The following is a 22,036-nucleotide window of genomic DNA, read 5'->3' on the forward strand; positions in this document are numbered from 1 at the left end:
AATTATTATGATCATTTAAAATTAATTATTTCAAATATGTTTATTTTAATGTATAATTCCAATGCCTGGATGTAATAAGGAGTCAGAAAAAATACAATTAATTTTGATGTTTTTAGCAAAATATAGTAAAAATGTATTTATTTTTTAAAAATTTTTTTTAAAATAATAAATGTATTTATTTGTAGGTAAGATAAACATAATACAATTTATCTCTAGTCTGGATGATTTATTTCTTGTCACCCAGTTGTAAAAAAGGCTGTCCTCACTCAGGTCCGCATGGAGCTGGAGGGGGCGTGGCCTCCAGCTCCGGCTGAAAATCGGGAGATTTTCGGGAGAATATTTGTCCCGGGAGGTTTTCGGGAGAGGCGCTGAATTTCGGGAGTCTCCCGGAAAATTCGGGAGGGTTGGCAAGTATGTTAGAATGAAATGCTTGTTTTTCTGACTTCCGTCCCATCCATTTTCTACCGCTTGTCTGACTTATGATTTCGAAAACAAGTATATTATCCATCAATTTGTACGTAAAAAGACTATTAATCAATGGAAATGTGTAATAATATCATGAGGAGATGATACAATATACAGGTAAAAGCCAGTAAATTAGAATATTTTGAAAAACTTGATTTATTTCAGTAATTGCATTCAAAAGGTGTAACTTGTACATTATATTTATTCATTGCACACAGACTGATGCATTCAAATGTTTATTTCATTTAATTTTGATGATTTGAAGTGGCAACAAATGAAAATCCAAAATTCCGTGTGTCACAAAATTAGAATATTACTTAAGGCTAATACAAAAAAGGGATTTTTAGAAATGTTGGCCAACTGAAAAGTATGAAAATGAAAAATATGAGCATGTACAATACTCAATACTTGGTTGGAGCTCCTTTTACCTCAATTACTGCGTTAATGCGGCGTGGCATGGAGTCGATGAGTTTCTGGCACTGCTCAGGTGTTATGAGAGCCCAGGTTGCTCTGATAGTGGCCTTCAACTCTTCTGCGTTTTTGGGTCTGGCATTCTGCATCTTCCTTTTCACAATACCCCACAGATTTTCTATGGGGCTAAGGTCAGGGGAGTTGGCGGGCCAATTTAGAACAGAAATACCATGGTCCGTAAACCAGGCACGGGTAGATTTTGCGCTGTGTGCAGGCGCCAAGTCCTGTTGGAACTTGAAATCTCCATCTCCATAGAGCAGGTCAGCAGCAGGAAGCATGTAGTGCTCTAAAACTTGCTGGTAGACGGCTGCGTTGACCCTGGATCTCAGGAAACAGAGTGGACCGACACCAGCAGATGACATGGCACCCCAAACCATCACCCAACCATGCAAATTTTGCATTTCCTTTGGAAATCGAGGTCCCAGAGTCTGGAGGAAGACAGGAAAGGCACAGGATCCACGTTGCCTGAAGTCTAGTGTAAAGTTTCCACCATCAGTGATGGTTTGGGGTGCCATGTCATCTGCTGGTGTCGGTCCACTCTGTTTCCTGAGATCCAGGGTCAACGCAGCCGTCTACCAGCAAGTTTTAGAGCACTTCATGCTTCCTGCTGCTGACCTGCTCTATGGAGATGGAGATTTCAAGTTCCAACAGGACTTGGCGCCTGCACACAGCGCAAAATCTACCCGTGCCTGGTTTACGGACCATGGTATTTCTGTTCTAAATTGGCCCGCCAACTCCCCTGACCTTAGCCCCATAGAAAATCTGTGGGGTATTGTGAAAAGGAAGATGCAGAATGCCAGACCCAAAAACGCAGAAGAGTTGAAGGCCACTATCAGAGCAACCTGGGCTCTCATAACACCTGAGCAGTGCCAGAAACTCATCGACTCCATGCCACGCAGTAATTGAGGCAAAAGGAGCTCCAACCAAGTATTGAGTATTGTACATGCTCATATTTTTCATTTTCATACTTTTCAGTTGGCCAACATTTCTAAAAATCCCTTTTTTGTATTAGCCTTAAGTAATATTCTAATTTTGTGACACACGGAATTTTGGATTTTCATTTGTTGCCACTTCAAATCATCAAAATTAAATGAAATAAACATTTGAATGCATCAGTCTGTGTGCAATGAATAAATATAATGTACAAGTTACACCTTTTGAATGCAATTACTGAAATAAATCAAGTTTTTCAAAATATTCTAATTTACTGGCTTTTACCTGTATTTAGTGGAAGAGCTGTGGCCCTCAATGAAAACAAGTTTGACACCCCTGTTCAGAAAGGATCATTGGTATCAGATCGGTACAAAAATCTGCAGTATCGCCCACCGCTAGTGGGGATGAACTTCCGCCCAATCCGCCGCCTTTTTTGTGCTAACTTCCGGTTGTGGCGTTCGACTCATTATCGACGGACCTGCGTCATTATTGCACCTGTTTATTTCCACTTTAAAACGGTAAAGAACTACTTCCAAAAGCGAAATTGTGATGTTCCGCGGACATTTTGTGTCCAAAACTAGAATACGTCATAGCCGAAGGTTGTTCAGGTTTTACCCGAACGTTACCTGGCAGGCATGTTGCTAGCTTGACTAGCCTACTTCAGACATACAATATGTTGTGTAAAATGTACTCATTTCTGGATGTGAATATGAATATTTTTTTTCTGCGGTCCTCACCTGTTTGAAGGCACAACGGAGCTCCTTGAGGCCGACCATGTGTGCGGTCTCAGCGAGCATCCTGGGGCCCATCAACTCACAGAAGTCATCGAAGTCGACATGGCCCCCCCCTGCAGAAAGTCAGCACGTACAGGTGGGCAACTCTAACAGTGTTAAATGTCGGACATAACAAAGCCGTTGCTGTTTTTAATTGCACATAAACTCTTTTAATATCATGTTTTGTTGGCCATTTGAGGGGAGCAACAAGTTACAATGCGCAACTTTTGGCACTGAAATGCATAGACATGTTCTAAGGTAGTGATGGGTCCGGCAACACCGATGCATCGGCGCATGCGTCGAGCTCATAGAGCAAAACCCTGTGTCGGTGCGCGTACCGCTTTTAGAAAGTCACGTGACCGATCATGAGCTGTTTTGGTCACGTGACCGATACGCCAACTGTGTCGCCTCCTCTGTGCCCTGTGAGCGGCTCTTTTCTACAGCCCGAGAAATAATAACTAAGAAGAGAAATCGTCTAAAATGGAATACGTCGGAAAAACTTTTCTTTTTTTTAAATAAAAATGTGTAAAAAAATAAAATTAAAAAAATTCCCAGTCCACAATCATCCACAACACGTTCTCTTAGATTTCCATGTTATGATGCATGTTCACATTTATTGACTGTATCTAAAAAAGATAAAAAAATATTTTTATTTAAATGAAGATATGAAATAATCCTAAATGAAATACAATGACTTGGTTTATATTATTGTATATACTAGGGCAGGGGTCACCAACGCGGTGCCCGCGGTCACCAGGTAGCCCGTAAGGACCAGATGAGTCGCCCGCTGGCCTGTTCTAAAAATAGCTCAAAGAGCAGCACTTACCAGTGAGCTGCCTCTATTTTTTAAATGTTATTTATTTACTATCAAGCTGGTCTCGCTTTGCTTGACATTTTTCATTCTAAAAGAGACAAAACTCAAATAGAATTTGAAAATCCAAGAAAATATTTTAAAGACTTTGTCTTCACTTGGAATAAGCGGTAGGAAATGGATGGATGGGTCTTCACTTGTTTAAATAAATTCATTTATTTTTTACTTTGCTTCTTATTACTTTTAGAAATACAATTTTAGAGAAAAAATACAACCTTAAAAATGATTTTAGGATTTTTAAACAAATATACCTTTTTACATTTTAATTTTCTTCCTCTTCTTTCCTGACAATTTAAATCAATGTTCAAGTAAATTTATTTATTTTTTATTGTAAAGAATAATAAATATTTTAGCTTCTGGTTTTTCGACGAAGAATATTTGTGAAATATTTCTTCAAACTTACTATGATTAAAATTCATAAAAATTATTCTGGCAAATCTAGAAAATCTGTAGAATCAAATTTAAATCTTATTTCAAAGTATTTTGAATTTCTTTTAAAATTTTTGTTCTGGAAAATCTAGATGAAATACTGATTTGTCTTTGTTAGAAATATAGCTTGGTCCAATTTGTTAAATATTCTAACAAAATGCAGATTGGATTTTAACCAATTTAAAACATGTCATCAAAATTCTAAAATGTATCTTAATCAGGAAAAATTACTAATGATGTTCCAAAAATTCTTTTTTTAATTTTTTCAAAAAGATTCAAATAAGCTAGTTTTTCTCTTCTTTTTGTCGGTTGAATTTTGAATTTTAAAGAGTCGAAATTGAAGATAAACTATGTTTCAAAATTTTATTTTAAATGTTTTCGTGTTTTCTCCTCTTTTAAACCGTTCAATTAAGTGTTTTTTTCATCATTTATTCTCTACAAAAAACCTTCTGTAAAAGGAGAAAAAAATGTACGACGGAATGACATATATATAAATTTATTTATTTAGCTATTCTTGTTTAAATCACACTTACGTGTAACTTACAAATGACAATATATTTATTTATTTAAGTGTGTATCAAACTGGTAGCCCTTCGCATTAATCAGTACCCAAGAAGTAGTTTTTGGTTTCAAAAAGGTTGGTGACCCCTGTACTAGGGCATCAAATCAGTGTCAGTTGAGTCGGTCCATAGGTTGCCTGTAGGGATTTTTAATGTCCAGCAGATGTCAGTATTTAGTGACACAGTATCGACACAGTATCAATACGGTTTTGCAATGTGTCGAAACGCTTCATGACACCTCATCAACCCATCACTACTGCCTACTGTCGCTGACAAGACGCGGGGCCGCCATCTTGGAGTGGTGATCCGCCCCACTCAGTGCAATTCATTTGGCAGGAGCAATGAACTGTCAGCGCATTTAATTCATTTTACCTCGCTGAATACCACTGATTTTCACCCGCTTTTTTCGTCATACGGGTAGCGATGATAAAGGACACATGTTTTATTATTCATAATTTGCTTAACAGTGATAGAATATTCTTCTTTGCTATAAGTGACTAGACGTCCCAGATCAAAACTGGGAATATAATCCCAGAGAAGGGGGAAAAAAAGGTCAGCTATTTTTAAGTTGAAGAAACAATATGATTAGGTTATATATACATGCATATATCCTACATAAACAATGTATGAATACTAGGGATGTCCGATAATGGCTTTTTGCCGATATCCGATATTCCGATATTGACCAAACCCTTAATTACCGATACCAATATCTACCGAAATATACAGTCGCGGAATTAACATATTATTATGCCTAATTTGGACAACCAGGTATGGTGAAGATAAGGTCCTTTAAAAAAAAAAATAATATAAATAAATTAAAAACATTTTCTTGATTAAAAAAGAAAGTAAAACAATATAATTAATGAAAATGAGTAAAATTAAGTGTTAAAGGTTAGTACTATTAGTGGACCAGCAGCACACACAATCATGTGTGCTTACGGACTGTATCCCTTGCAGACTGTATTGATATATATTGATATATAATGTAGGAACCACAATATTAATAACAGAAAGAAACAACCCTTTTATGTGAATGAGTGTAAGTGGGGGAGGGAGGTATTTTGGTTTGGTGTACTAATTGTAAGTGTATCTTGTGTTTTTTATGTTGATTTAATAAAAAAACAACAAAAAAACGATACGATAATAAAAAAAACGATACCGATAATTTCCGATATTACATTTTAAAGCATCTCTAATGAATACATTAGATATCTATATATCTTATAGACCAGGGGTGCCCACACTTTTTTAGTAGGCGAGCTACTTTTTAAATGACCAAGTCGAGGTGATCTACCTCTTATACACACACACACACACACACACACACACACACACACACACACACACACACACACACATATATATATATATATATATATATATATATATATATATATATATATAAAATTACATTTATTTTGCCGTTTTCGTTCACATGTTAAAGGTGTTTTAATGAATATACATGCATGTTTAACATATAGATTCCTTTCTTTCATGAAGACAAGAATATAAGTTGGTGTATTACCTGATTCTGATGACTTGCATTGATTGGAATCAGACAGTAGTGCTGATAACGTCCATATTTTTAAATGGAGGAGAAAAAAAAGTTCCTTCTTTCTGTCTAATACCACATGAAAGTGGTTGGTTTTTGGCATCTTATTTGTCCAGCATCCATATTCGTTTTTATACACTTTACAAGAAATTCATTGGCGGCAAACTCCGTAGCTTTCTGGCTTGTTTGCGCTGGCTTTCGGAGATTCTTATTTTGTTAGCAAAATAGAGCAGCACTTTTATTGTGAAGACAGGAACTGTGCGGTCAGTCTTTAGGCTTTTGACGGGAGGCACGGTTGAAATAAAAAGTGTTTCTCGCCTTTTTTCCTTCACACTGAGCTGGCAGCAGCCAGCATCATTTCACAAGTTCCTCGGGTGCATTGAATTTCAATCAAGTGACGAAAGTGACGTCATAGTGAAGATTTATGATCGCTCATTTTTAGGTCGATTTTTTTTTTTATGCCTGGCTGGCGATCGACTGACACATCCTCCGCGATCGACGTAATGGCCACCGCTGTTATAGACTGTATCTCTGTTGCTGCAGCAGCAGAGAGTTTATTCTGTCTTGACACTTTGTATTAATATTTTGTATTACATTCTTCCCTTCAATGATCATGTTTACAGTGATTGTTTTATATGTATTTTTTATGTATGTCGCTTTGTATAAAAGTGTCTGCCAAATTCTTAAACATAAACACATATAAACACCTGAAAGTCTTTATATCAGCTTAACCACCAATCTGTTTCACTGGATTCAGAATAAAACCAAATTCTGTCTTACCCAACAATGTTAGTATTTGAATATTGTTACTTGAAGACTTATTCCTGGTTACAATTATACTGTTAAGAAAGTATTGTCTTATAATTTATAACTTTTACTATATTATATTATTATATTATACTTTATAACTTTTACCCCTGTTGGCTTTTACAATCTTTATCTTCATCATTTATATCAACTTTATGTTATTCAAGTATGACATTTTTAAATGTAATTCATTTCATTGACAAGCAATTCTATTATGGTCATACTCTTGTTTGCTAGCGGCTACGATTTCAGTACTATTGAAGATCTTTGGTCCTTCTCAACTCTGGGGTAATATTCTTTTCACAAAATACAACCACTAGTACGTTAATGTTAAATCTCACTTGTGAAAAGTAATCCTCTTGATTCCTATTTTCAACGGTCCGCTCTTTGAGCAGGAAAACGCTGAACACCATCTTTGTTTTTCTACCTGTCAACTGTCAGTTTAGGCTGCTCGCCGGCTCCTCATCACCACTTCAAGATGGCGGCCCAATTTCTCGCGCCACATCAGCCAATGCTGCGTCTACTTATAACATGTCTATTGTCAAACCAAGGGCCGCATAATGGCGGCTGTCCACTCTGTGCTCATCATATTTGGATGATTACAATCCGAACACTTTTAGTTCCCAACCAGTTATAGTTCTAGAGCAGTGGTTCTTAACCTGGGTTCGATCGAACCCTAGGGGTTCGGTGAGTCGGCCTCAGGGGTTCGGCAGAGCCTCCGCCGCGGAGGTCAAGACACGCCCGACTCATCGTGTAAATAAAAACGTAAATAGTATTACGGATACCCCCAAACAATGTTCCCTCTAATTTTCCATATGTGTGAGCAAACGCAAAAACTCCTTGAGCATTTATGTGGAGCACATGTGAGCGACGTCACATGCACTGTGGTCACACCTGCAGCACACCTGTCCCAAACCTGACTAAATAACAAGTTCAATGTTTTATTATTGTAATCAAATGACAGCAGTCATTTCCATGAGATTATTTTGTAATATAAGTGTTTTGGCCCACTTACAATGACTATAACATATTGTTTTTCATGAGCTGTGTACTAGTATTATATGTCTGGGTGGGGGGGTCCTACTTTGGAAATAATGTGTACCCCTTTCAGATATCGCATTTAGTTCCCACTAAAACATTCACATGTTGCACAATGAGATGTAAACATGGGATCATGTGTACATTCCTGTAACTTTCCGTTTGTAACTTATATCTTTATTAGTAATTCTCTAATAAAATAACATCATTTTATGATTACGGTTCGGGTTTGGTGAATGCACATATGAAATTGGTGGGGTTCGGGACCTCCAACAAGGTTAAGAACCACTGTTCTAGAGTATTTGTTAGGAGCCAGCGAGAAAGTATATTTTTGACGTGACAGAGGTCACAACACAGGAAGTAAATTACCATAGGGGCATGTCTATAGGACTTTCCAAAAGGTAAACATTTTCTGAAATCTTTGCATACATGTTATAGAATTTTGCAGGACATTTTCAATGATGATAATGTTAGTAAATCATCTACTAAAACAACTCAAACATCTTACATAAGACATGTTCTTGTCTAAAAAAAAAAAAAGACAAGAGGTTGGTAGATGACAATAAATCGAAAAGTAAAATATAGTGTAGTGCGGCCAATATGTGTAAAAATATTTATTCTTCTAAAATTTAGTGGGTGCGGCTTATAACCTGGTCTGCTCTATAGGTCTGAAAATGCCGTAGATTAATAATCCATTCCTACCAAAAATATTGGTATCGGGACTACCCTAATCATAGGTCATGATTAATTAAAACAGTGCAGTAGTTTGACAATGAGCTCAGAGAATGTGTTTTTACTGCCATCTAAAGTGTAGTTTTAAGTATGTGTGTTATAAAACATGTAAACATCAATACAGTATTTTTTTCTTCCGTTTTTTGTTTCAATCATTTGTTTTTTGAGGGTTCAGGAACACTTAAAACATTGATTACAAATTCATAAAAGCACAAGTTGATTCAATGTTATTGAAAAAAAAAAACGGTTTTAAACATCGCAACCTTTTAGACACAGAACAGACCAATAAAATTCAGTGTTTCCCACACATTCATTTATTTGTGGCGGCCCGCCACGAAAGAATTATGTCCGCCACAAATGGATTTTTCGGCTTTTGACTCGCTCGACCGCTCATAAAAGCAATGGGACTGTCTGTGAATGTTGCTTGTAGTTACACCTCCGGTGCAGTAGGTGGCGGTATGCATTGTAACTCCGCCAATAGCACTTAATTCACCTGGTGGGCCAGAAGAAGAAGAAGAAGAAGAAGAAGAAGAAGAAGAAGAAGAAGAAGAAGAGGGACGGACAGACGGGACCAAAATACTCGCCGGCTACTTTTCATAATGATGGCGCTTCCTACGTTTCTACCTCAAACGTCCAAAAGCTGCTGAAAGCCTTGATCCAGGATGCCATGGGGAAAAAAACTTAAATGGTACCTTTTGGCGATAGTTAGCAGCTTGGTGGCTCACAGCCGGCTAGCTAACGCTTGCTAGCGTGGTAGCATTGCTTCTTTTTTACAGGTGTTATAGGTAGATAGGTTATAGCTGCATCGCTCGCGGCTCGTCATATATTTAACGTTAATCCGCGATTTCACCGAGCGTTTCACTGACGGTTTCGCCTGACGCTGCTTCATTAACACCGCCGCTGTTTGACTCGGTCACCTGTTTTCATACCGACGAGCTAACGTGTCCAGGTTATAACCCTGTTGTCAATAAACACACATGGACTGAAGCTAAATTGTCCACTGTCCACTGCAGCATGTGAATGCAATGAAAAGAATAAAATCTGAGCCAACCAGCTGTTAAAATGTTGTCCAGGTTAATGTTTTGGCCATTAAAGGCCCTTCATTTCAAGATTTCAACTGTAATCGGGCTTTAAACAGGTGGCTGACCTGTTCAGATGAGTGTAACTGCTACTGGTCAAATAATGTGAAATAGCATTTCATTTTACATGTATGGAATGCCATTTAAATGTAATTATAGATCATAATAATAATAATAATAATAATAATAATAATAAATACTGTGTAGTGTTGTAAATAGTCAACGGGAAGGATTTTAGTAAAATATAAGCCATGAGCACTACACAGCCAGAAAAAAACCTAGGCAGGACAAGTAAATATATTGGGGCAAGTAGATTTGAGAAGTCAGGCAAGTAGAAAAAAACCTTAACGTTGAACCCTGCATGTGTTGAGCTGCTGCCGCTTAAGGTTAGACGGCACTGTACATAGAGCGGTTCTGCTCGTTAGTAATAATTCTAATGTTGGATGTTCACTCCTTCACACAGATGAGTATAGAAAAGTATTTTCAACGGCCGAAAAGGGCTGGACTTGGAGAGGAGGTAGGCCTACAGTTCGGACCACAGGTGCAACCTGTTCAGCAGCAGCAGGAGGAGGAGGAGGAGGTTGACTGACTGTGGCAGGACACCTCTGCCTCTGTTTCACTTCATGTTGCTGGTAAATAATATGGTTGTAGTAGTAGGCTAAAGTTAAATTATTTAGCATTCACTAATTAAAGGGGCAGAGCTTTAAGAGACATTTTAGCTTTTATATTTTATAAGATATATTTTTTGTAAGAACCACAATTAATACATATATTTCAGTGAATCACTAATTGTTCAAATCTGTATATAAATATGTACATAAAATGTTGTAATTATATTCCAACTCCGCGTTCTTCTTGGTCATCGCCGCCGCCCCCCCCCCCCCCCCCCCCCCTGATAGTAGTTCATGTTGTCATGATTCAATAACATTATTGTTACTGTGAAGTGAATTACATTCATATAGCGCTTTTTCTCAAGTGACTCAAAGCGCTTTACATAGTGAAAGCCAATATCTAAGTTACATTTAAAGCAGTGTGGGTGGCACTGGGAGCAGGTGGGTAAAGTGTCTTGCCCAAGGACACAACGGCAGTGACTAGGATGGCGGAAGATTATCGGCATAGTAGCGGACACAACGGCACATAAAGCACATTTCATAAATGGAATCGGTAATTTAAATGGCTAACTATGTGATTTTGATACCGCAAATGATGCTCTTTGTTGCCTTAAGCGAAGCTATATTTTTGGTTGCTTCCACACTTGTGGAGCAGCAGTCTGGGAGGATCCTGACGCTGCATTAAAGACTTTCCTTCCTTAAGTGGGTCAGCCTGTAATCATCGTGTAAAGAAGTCTTTGGGGAATAATATCAGTTGAAAGTTCTTGGCCGGTTATGGAAAAAAAGACATCGTTTCATGGCATTGTTATCTCTATAAGGCGTTAACTAGAAGAGAAGTAAGCCTTTCTCCCTGTAGGGTCAAATGAAAGTAAGTGTATGAATAATTCATACAGCATGAAACATAGTATCAGAAACAAAAACAATCTCTTGTTCGTCGTAATAGTTCCCCTTATAGTTATGCTTTTCTACATCATTTAAATGTTGATATGTTTGGATGGTGGTACATTTGTGTCACCTTCTGGTCAAAAACAAAGGACATTTGCAGACTACGTCTCCATTTTTACTTTGATGTTGCTTGCTCTTGTCATTGAACCCATCTAAGCGTAAAGAATTGTTTTAAACGTGTTTCTCCAGGTGAATCCAATAAAGTAGCTACACAGAAACAAACCATCTGGACTCAGGTCCCTGGTGACCCCAGTAATGTGATTACTCTCCAATATTTGGTTCACTGTGTGCGGTGTTCAGGGGCTAACCCCTTTGATATGTGCTATATATGAAAGCATCATATGATTTCAAATGGAGATGTAACAATATAATAATGTCATATTGTGACCAAAATGATCACAGTTATTATTATCATGGTATTGTTGAATGTGCCCAAACAACCAGACTGAAATCTTTGAACCAGGTTTTATTTAAAGAAAATGTAATAAAATAGATTGACACATGATATACTTTCATTGGCAGAAGAAATATTACTGTAAATTCCTAACTGAAAACTGCTATTTTTGACAGCTATAATGCAAATATACAGGTAAAAGCCAGTAAATTAGAATATTTTGAAAAACTTGATTTATTTCAGTAATTGCATTCAAAAGGTGTAACTTGTACATGATATTTATTCATTGCACACAGACTGATGCATTCAAATGTTTATTTCATTTAATTTTGATGATTTGAAGTGGCAACAAATGAAAATCCAAAATTCCGTGTGTTACAAAATTAGAATATTGTGTAAGGCTAATACAAAAAAGGGATTTTTAGAAATGTTGGCCAACTGAAAAGTATGAAAATGAAAAATATGAGCATGTACAATACTCAATACTTGGTTGGAGCTCCTTTTACCTCAATTACTGCGTTAATGCGGCGTGGCATGGAGTCGATGAGTTTCTGCCACTGCTCAGGTGTTATGAGAGCCCAGGTTGCTCTGATAGTGGCCTTCAACTCTTCTGCGTTTTTGGGTCTGGCATTCTGCATCTTCCTTTTCACAATACCCCACAGATTTTCTATGGGGCTAAGGTCAGGGGAGTTGGCGGGCCAATTTAGAACAGAAATACCATGGTCCGTAAACCAGGCACGGGTAGATTTTGCGCTGTGTGCAGGCGCCAAGTCCTGTTGGAACTTGAAATCTCCATCTCCATAGAGCAGGTCAGCAGCAGGAAGCATGAAGTGCTCTAAAACTTGCTGGTAGACGGCTGCGTTGACCCTGGATCTCAGGAAACAGAGTGGACTGACACCAGCAGATGACATGGCACCCCAAACCATCACTGATGGTGGAAACTTTACACTAGACTTCAGGCAACGTGGATCCTGTGCCTCTCCTGTCTTCCTCCAGACTCTGGGACCTCGATTTCCAAAGGAAATGCAAAATTTGCTTTCGTCAGAAAACATGACTTTGGACCACTCAGCAGCAGTCCAGCTCTTTTTTTCCTTAGCCCAGGTGAGACGCTTTTCGCGCTGTTTCTTGGTCAACAGTGGCTTGACACGAGGTATGCGGCAGTTGAAACCCATGTCTTTCAAGCGTCGTGGTGGATCTTGAAGCACTGACTCCAGCAGCTGTCCACTCCTTTTGAATCTCCCCCACATTTTTGAATGGGTTTTTTTTCACAATCTTGACCAGGGCGCGGTGATCCCTATCGCTTGTACACTTTTTCTGACCACAGTTTTTCCTTCCCTTTGCCTCTCCATTAATGTGTTTGGACACAGAGCTCTGAGAACAGCCAGCCTCTTCAGCAATAACCTTTTGTGTCTTTCCCTCCTTGTGCAATGTGTCGATGGTTGCCTTTTGGACAGCTGTCAAATCTGAAGTCTTCCCCATGTTTGTGTAGGCTTCAGAACTGGACTGAGAGACCATTTAAAGCCCTTTGCAGGTGTTTTGAGTTAATCAGCTGATTAGTTTGTGGCACCAGGTGTCTTCAAAATTGAACCCTTACACAATATTCTAATTTTGTGACACACGGAATTTTGGATTTTCATTTGTTGCCACTTCAAATCATCAAAATTAAATGAAATAAACATTTGAATGCATCAGTCTGTGTGCAATGAATAAATATAATGTACAAGTTACACCTTTTGAATGCAATTACTGAAATAAATCAAGTTTTTCAAAATATTCTAATTTACTGGCTTTTACCTGTGTGTGTGTGTGTGTATATATATATATATTTTTTTTTTTTTACAAAAACAAGCAAATACACTGAAAAGGTGTGTTATTGTATGTGCTATGGCGCCATCTTTCGGACGAGTTTGCTTACTGCTGGTGCTGCAGTGTCCTTCCATTTTGTGCTTTCAACAGGAAGTCCATCTTCTAGCTGTCCATAGCGGTTCTACTCGAAAGGATTCTTCATTAATCACAACATTTGTAAGTTTTACAGTATAACTAAAACTGTTTATACTAGGCATGTCCCGATCCAGGTTTTTGCACTTCCGATCCGATACCGATATTGTTTTTGCATTTCCGATCCGATACCGATACTGACCGATACTGGCCTATCCAAGCATGTATTAAAGTTTAAAGTTATTTAGCCTACTTAGTTGTCAGAATCATGTTGAAAAGGGTTTTAGTACTCTTGATAACAACTAGCCAGCTGAATTAGGGGAGTTTGAATAATACACAATGGTTGGTAACAAGAAACTGACCTGTTTATTCAAGGATAAACACAAAATAGACAAAATTATACATGACAAACAGAAATGGCATCATTGAACTAGGGCTGGGCGATATGGCCTTTTTTTTATATTGCGATATTTTAAGGCCATATTGCGATACACAATATATATCTCCATATTTTGCCTTAGCCTTGAATGAACACTTGATGCAAATAATCACAGCAGTATGATGATTCTATGTGTTTTGATTGATTGATTGAGACTTTTATTAGTAGGTTGCACAGTGAAGTAAAAAATCACAACTAAAAAAATCACAAATTTTTTCATACGGTGTTGATGTGGAAATTTTTGCCATTTTGATGGTGTGGAGTCTGGACGTGTGGCACCGAATGGAGATAAGCGTCTCAACAGACGTCACAATATTTGAACAATGATGACGAAAACTGTTGTCTCTGTCGTGTCCGTGTGTCGGAAATTGTTATGCGCTTATTTTTTTATTTGATTTTGTGCGTGGCATAGATTTGGCGTGCGCAGAGGACGCTTGAGCAGGCGCGCACCTTAGCGGCTGCGCTAGCATCACAGCTAACGTTAGCCATGCCGCTACCTCGCTCTCTGCTGGGAGAGGACGCATACGTATGTGACGTATGACGTGACAGTATGTGACGTATGACGTGACAGTATGTGACGTATGTAAGAAGGTGCGCTCGCTGTCTGTGAGAGGGAGACACAGGAAAGAGTGAGGAGAGCCTGTCGTGTAATGCCAGCAGCTAAAAGCAACTGCGTGAGACATGTGGATGTGTTGAAGGTGTGCTGGAAAATGCGAAACGGAAATTACGGAGCAGCAGAAAAGTGGAATGTATTATTTAAATCGGTGCGTTGAAAAACACGGACCGGAGTTATTTTTTAAACTGGATCTGGATCGGCATTTTCCCATGCCTTGCCAATAAGCAATTTTTGGCAAATATCGGCAGCCGATCCGATCCAAATATCGGATCGGGACATCCCTAGTTTATACTAACTAAACCGTCTCATGTGTGAGGTCCGTAGGAGCGTTTCAATGCATATTTCTACATGCTAACGTAATGTAATCAAGATAGCGTTGTTAGCATTTGCTAATATGCTAACAAGTTTATGAGTGTCTGTTAGTATTATTATCTTACAATGGCATTCTTTTTGTATTGTTTGTTTCTTAAATTCCTCGGTAAAGTCACCAAAACGTCACCGTGGAGTTATTGAGTCTGTTTAGCTGATTGGAGAGCTAACTTCCGCAGCGAGTGTGTCCATGACCATGACTTCTGTTTTGTTTGATCAGCCGTTTTACTGCCGTGTTACAGACACCGCTTGGAAACAATTGAGGTATATAAAAAAACATTAACAAAATACTTCTATGTAAATAACTAATTATGCAACGTATATATCTGTGGCTTATAGTCCGGTGATGCTAATGTATGGAAAAAAAAAAGTTTTCCCATAAATTTTATGGGTGTGGCTTATAGTCCGGAAAATAAGGTAAATATTGTTCTGGCTTTTTAAAGCCGTATTTTTTATTTTTATTTGAGTGCTTGAATATGTTAATCATTGTAACTTGTTAAGGGTTTCAGAGTGTTTTTAATGATAAATAAAATACCAGTCTTGGGCGTGTCACTTTCAGTTTTTGTGACGTCACATGCGTTCATTTCCTGTTGTCATAATTCCTTCAAGTATCGATCAGTCTGGTTGCTCAGACGGAAATGTGTTTATACAAGTTCATATCGGGGTTGTCGTTTCTTAATGTGGAATGTCGCTCGTATTTGTGTTAGCATTTAAGCGAATGTTATCAATCACGGTTTTACGATACTTTTAATTTAAAACACCCGACAAAATAAAGTAATACAATGTATCGTAGCTTTCAGAAGATAAGTTTAGAGTTTGCGACCATTTTTATGCTAACGTCGGGCCCAATTCCAGCAAGTATTTTCTCCGTGCACACACATCTGTCTCCACGTTTCACTCCTAGACACACAACACTTGCTCATTGTCCGCCGACACGGTGTGTTCAAAGACCTTGACCACCATAACACACTAACATACACATTAACAGCAGCCATACGCACAGGCTTGTCTGGAGCGGAGGCAGCGTGTCCGGGCTGTGGACGTACTTCAATATAATGGAGATACACCCACGGACAGCCATCTTCACAATTTAACACGCTTTTTAATGAGCCAAAGGCTCCCAGCAACGCAAAGCAAGTGTGACGTCAGGTTCGCTTTCTGTCACGGACATGGCGCCAAAGAACCTAAAACAGAGTCTTTAAACACGAGTACAGTCCCCAGTAACACCAGAAATAGATGCTACATTTGTTGCCATTCGCTTTTATGACAGAAAAAGTGACTAAAAGGATTGGAGAAATATCAAAAAACAAAGTACATTGTACAATAAGCAGCAACATATTAAAAATAGAACAAAACTATTATGTAAGAAAAATATATATGTTGATACTATACTTAATCATAATAATTTGTTTTAAATGTATATTCACATCCCTTTTTTAAAGAATATATGCATCATAGAAAATCATGCGATGATGTCATATCAACCACGCCCCTAACCACGCCCCCACCGCCACAAGTATTTTGGCAATTTAGGGGAAACCCCGACATTGAAAAAATAAAAATGTCTTACATTACAATCGGAGATGTTTTGTCATGTTATTCTGTGATATTTGCACCTAAAGATATGCTTGTACATCAGGTTAGGAATATGGGGGCAAGTGGGGCGTGAGGGAGTATTTTTCTGGCTGGCAGAAATATTGTACACATTATTTGATATGTTCTGGTCGAGTCCTCAATTACAGAATGATTAGCAGGCTGATTATTACATTTATTAATTCAATCAATTGAATTCAATTGATTGAATTCAATTCAATCAATCAATTCAATCAATCCCACCAACACGTCTTCCTATGAGGAAGCAGTGCCTGGGGAGTCTGTGGTGGGCTCTCCTATTTCTGGGGCTGAGGTTGCTGAGGTAGTTAAAAAGCTCCTCGGTGGCAAGGCCCCGGGGGTGGATGAGATCCGCCCGGAGTTCCTTCAGGCTCTGGATGCTGTGGGGCTGTCTTGGTTGACAAGACTCTGCAGCATCGCGTGGACATCGGGGGCGGTACCTCTGGATTGGCAGACCGGGGTGGTGGTTCCTCTCTTTAAGAAGGGGAACCGGAGGGTGTGCTCTAACTATCGTGGGATCACACTCCTCAGCCTTCCCGGTAAGGTCTATTCAGGTGTAGTGGAGAGGAGGCTACGCCGGATAGTCGAACCTCGGATTCAGGAGGAACAGTGTGGTTTTCGTCCTGGTCGTGGAACTGTGGACCAGCTCTATACTCTCGGCAGGGTCCTTGAGGGTGCATGGGAGTTTGCCCAACCAGTCTACATGTGTTTTGTGGACTTGGAGAAGGCATTCGACCGTGTCCCTCGGGAAGTCCTGTGGGGAGTGCTCAGAGAATATGGGGTATCGGACTGTCTGATTGTGGCAGTCCGCTCCCTGTATGCACAGTGCCAGAGCTTGGTCCGCATTGCCGGCAGTAAGTCGGACACATTTCCAGTGAGGGTTGGACTCCGCCAAGGCTGCCCTTTGTCACCCATTCTGTTCATAACTTTTATGGACAGAATTTCTAGGCGCAGTCAAGGCGTTGAGGGGATCCGGTTTGGTGGCTGCAGGATTAGGTCTCTGCTATTTGCAGATGATGTGGTCCTGATGGCTTCATCTGGCCAGGATCTTCAGCTCTCACTGGATCGGTTCGCAGCCGAGTGTGAAGCGACTGGGATGAGAATCAGCACCTCCAAGTCCGAGTCCATGGTTCTCGCCCGGAAAAGGGTGGAGTGCCATCTCCGGGTTGGGGAGGAGATCTTGCCCCAAGTGGAGGAGTTCAAGTACCTCGGAGTCTTGTTCACGAGTGGGGGAAGAGTGGATCGTGAGATCGACAGGCGGATCGGTGCGGCGTCTTCAGTAATGCGGACGCTGTATTGATCCGTTGTGGTGAAGAAGGAGCTGAGCCGGAAAGCAAAGCTCTCAAAGGGGCGGAATGGTGTAGTGGGTAGAGCAACCGTGCCAGAAACCTGAGGGTTGCAGGTTCGCTCCCCGCCTCTTACCATCCAAAAATCGCTGCCGTTGTGTCCTTGGGCGGGACACTTCACCCTTTGCCCTCGGTGCCACTCACACCGGTGAATTGAATGATGAATGACAGGTGGTGGTCGGAGGAGCCGTTGGCGCAAATTGCAGCCACGCTTCCGTCAGTCTACCCCAGGGCAGCTGTGGCTATGAAAGTAGCTTACCACCACCAGGTGTGAACGAATGATGGGTTCTACATGTAAAGCGACTTTGGGTACTTAGAAAAGCGCTATATAAATCCCAGTTATTATTATTATTATTATAATTTACCGGTCGATCTACGTTCCCATCCTCACCTATGGTCATGAGCTTTGGGTTATGACCGAAAGGACAGGATCACGGGTACAAGCGGCCCAAATGAGTTTCCTCCGCCGGGTGGCGGGGCTCTCCCTTAGAGATAGGGTGAGAAGCTCTGCCATCCGGGGGGAGCTCAAAGTAAAGCCGCTGCTCCTCCACATCGAGAGGAGTCAGATGAGGTGGTTCGGGCATCTGGTCAGGATGCCACCCCAACGCCTCCCTAGGGAGGTGTTTAGGGCACGTCCGACCGGTAGGAGGCCGCGGGGAAGACCCAGGACACGTTGGGAAGACTATGTCTCCCGGCTGGCCTGGGAACGCCTCGGGGTCCCACAGGAAGAACTGGACGAAGTAGCTGGGGAGAGGGAAGTCTGGGCTTCCCTGCTTAGGCTGCTGCCCCCGCGACCCGACCTCGGATAAGCGGAAGAAGATGGATGGATGGATGGATTAATTAATAAAGAAGGTTAAAACATTGTCATGCAGCAATATGAAGCCACGCCCCCTGAAAATGATCTGTCGAGGGTACACTTATTGATGAAAAATATGCGATTATCTCGATTAATGTTGAGTTAACTATGAACAAAATGTGATTAATTGCGATTAAATATTTTTTATCGTTGGACAGCCCTACTTTTTATTAATAACATTGGATGGATGCCTGTTCTATGATTAACTACATTATTCTATAAGATGGATGAACAGCTCTGAGAAATGTTTATATTAAAGAAAACATTTTTACCCAAACATTTAACAAACAAATACAAATAAGTCGACGAGAAGTCTGACACTTTTATTTTCTAAAGTAAAACCATACGGCAGATCAGTTCTTTGTTTTGAGTTCAATACGGAAAAAAGCAAAGCAACAAACCAATTTGTTGAAGTGTTATGGTATGTTTGCTGCACAGTATTATGTCCAATGAAGGTCTATGACCATGCATGTCTAGTTTTGTCATAGGATTAGTTTTCATTTGGTGTTTTGAATCTACCGTAGAGAGATACGTTGTTTTTTTTCCCCACACTGTTTTGATCTAATCTCCAGGAACATCAAGGGCGCATAGGCTGGATTTGACTGGTTTTTACTTTCTCCCTGACACCACAAAATATGTTCCTACCCTTTTCCCCACAATTTATGACGTGAAAATACATATACATCCATATGGCTTTTGACTGAGCCCACTGAGAGGGAATCTTTCAACATGCGGTGTCACACATAGCGTTGCACATGCAGGCTGAGGGCCATTAATCAGTCTGCAGAAATGTCTCCAAGACAAACATCAATTTCATGCAGGGTCAGGGAAAAACGTGCAACACACACTAAGACACGTTACACATTAGCCACACTTGCTCACCTGAGAAGGACCCATCAGTCATCCTGGCATGGCATATCAACTAAGGGACAAATGAAAAACATGCACCAAGGGACAGACACACACACACACACACACACACACACACACACACACACACACACACACACACACACACACAGCCCTACAAATGAATACATACATCTCATCTTGATTTGCTGGATGATTTCGATGAGTTCCATCTCCGTAGGCATGTAGCCCATGGTCCTCATGCAGTCGGCAATGTCTTTGTAATGGATAAAGCCATCCGCATCGTAATCAAACTCCTTGAAGGCCTCTCGCAGCTCTGACACGCACACACAAATGACAGTGATCACAAACTTTAAACTGGTGAGAACTTTCCATCCATCCATCCATCCATCTTCTTCCGCTTATCCGAGATCGGGTCGCGGGGGCAGCAGCTTAAGCAGGGAAGCCCAGACTTCCCTCTCCCCAGCCACTTCGTCCAGCTCTTCCCGGGGGATCCCGAGGCGTTCCCAGGCCAGCCGGGAGACATAGTCTTCCCAGCGTGTCCTGGGTCTTCCCCGTGGCCTCCTACCGGTCGGACGTGCCCGAAACACCTTCCTAGGGAGGCGTTCGGGTGGCATCCTGACCAGATGCCCGAACCACCTCATCTGGCTCCTCTCGATGTGGAGGAGCAGCGGCTTTACTTTGAGCTCCTCCCGGATGACAGAGCTTCTCACCCTATCTCTAAGGGAGAGCCCCGCCACTCGGCGGAGGAAACTCATTTGGGCCGCTTGTACCCGTGATCTTGTCCTTTCGGTCATGACCCAAAGCTCATGACCATAGGTGAGGATGGGAACGTAGATCGACCGGTAAATCGAGAGCTTTGCCTTCCGGCTCAGCTCCTTCTTCACCACAACGGATCGATACAGCGTCCGCATTACTGAAGACGCCGCACCGATCCGCCTGTCCATCTCACCATCCACTCTTCCCCCACTCGTGAACAAGACTCCGAGGTACTTGAACTCCTCCACTTGGGGCAAGATCTCCTCCCCAACCCGGAGATGGCACTCCACCCTTTTCCGGGAGAGAACCATGGACTCGGACTTGGAGGTGCTGATTCCCATCCCAGTCGCTTCACACTCTGCTGTGAACCGATCCAGTGAGAGCTGAAGATCTTGGCCGGAGGAAGCCATCAGGACCACATCATCTGCAAATAGCAGTGACCTAATCCTGCAGCCACCAAACCAGATCCCCTCAACGCCCTGACTGCGCCTAGAAATTCTGTCCATAAAGGTTATGAACAGAATGGGTGACAAAGGGCAGCCTTGGCGGAGTCCAACCCTCACTGGAAACGTGTCCGACTTACTGCCGGCAATGCGGACCAAGCTCTGACACTGATCATACAGGGAGCGGACCGCCACAATAAAACAGTCCGTTACCCCATACTCTCTGAGCACTCCCCACAGGACTTCCCGAGGGACACGGTCGAATGCCTTCTCCAAGTCCACAAAACACATGTAGACTGGTTGGGCAAACTCCCATGCACCCTCAAGGACCCTGCCGAGAGTATAGAGCTGGTCCACAGTTCCACGACCAGGACGAAAACCACACTGTTCCTCCTGAATCCGAGGTTCGACTATCCGGCGTAGCCTCCTCTCCAGTACACCTGAATAGACCTTACCGGGAAGGCTGCAACAACCAATCGTTTAAATCGATTAAAATCGATTATAAAAATAGTTGGCAATTAATTTAGTAATTGATTCGTTGGAACTATGCTATGCACATGCGCGGAGGCTTTTTATCTTTTATTTACTTATTTTTTTTAATTATTTAAAAAAAAAAAAAACTATTTATAAACTGCAACATTTACAAACAGCTGAGAAACAATAATTAAAATAAGTACCATATTTTTCGGAATATAAGTCGCACCTGCCGAAAATGCATAATAAAGAAGGAAAAAAACATATAAGTTGCACTGGAGCCCGGCCAAACTATGAAAAAAACTGCGACTTATAGTCCGAAAAATACGGTACAAAAACAGTACAAAACAGCGCCAGGGCGGCACTGAGGCTACGTCTCATGAGGTGGAGGTAAGCTAGCCAATGATGTGTTATGTACAGCTCACGTGACGACGCTGTCTCATTGCTGGAAACATTCGAAAAATGGCGCAGGAAAACAGTACCGATAGTTCAGCAGAAAAACATCTTGAGGTTATTGCTTCAATGGAGAAAAGTGTACGACCTAAGTCCTCAAAAGTGTGGGAACACTTTACTTTAAAGACTTCAAAGAAGAGCGTTTCCTGCAAAATGGCACGGAAGTACAACATTGCTTCAGGAGCACCTGAAAAGGAAA

General features: G+C 40.9%; 2 protein-coding genes across 3 annotated transcripts in view; one reads left to right on the forward strand and one right to left on the reverse strand.

The window, feature by feature from the left end:
• The window catches only part of LOC133621938 (calcium-binding protein 2-like), a 111,887-nt gene that overhangs the window by 16,959 nt on the left and 72,892 nt on the right, over positions 1 to 22,036 (reverse strand). For both annotated transcript variants that reach the window (XM_061984411.1, XM_061984410.1), the window contains 2 exons: positions 19,881 to 20,024; positions 2,607 to 2,716 (listed from right to left, as the gene is read on the reverse strand). In XM_061984411.1, the coding sequence (XP_061840395.1) occupies positions 2,607 to 2,716; positions 19,881 to 20,024 (254 nt within the window). The remainder of the gene's footprint in view (positions 1 to 2,606; positions 2,717 to 19,880; positions 20,025 to 22,036) is intronic.
• Positions 2,322 to 22,036, forward strand: part of doc2g (double C2-like domains, gamma) — a 327,390-nt gene continuing 307,675 nt past the window's right edge. Inside the window, exons 1-2 of the mRNA XM_061984408.2 lie at positions 2,322 to 2,387; positions 2,617 to 2,739. The gene's annotated coding sequence lies outside the window, so the exon portion shown is untranslated. The remainder of the gene's footprint in view (positions 2,388 to 2,616; positions 2,740 to 22,036) is intronic.

Source organism: Nerophis lumbriciformis, linkage group LG25 (genome assembly GCF_033978685.3).
Source record: "Nerophis lumbriciformis linkage group LG25, RoL_Nlum_v2.1, whole genome shotgun sequence".
NCBI classification, from domain to species: Eukaryota; Metazoa; Chordata; class Actinopteri; order Syngnathiformes; family Syngnathidae; genus Nerophis; species Nerophis lumbriciformis.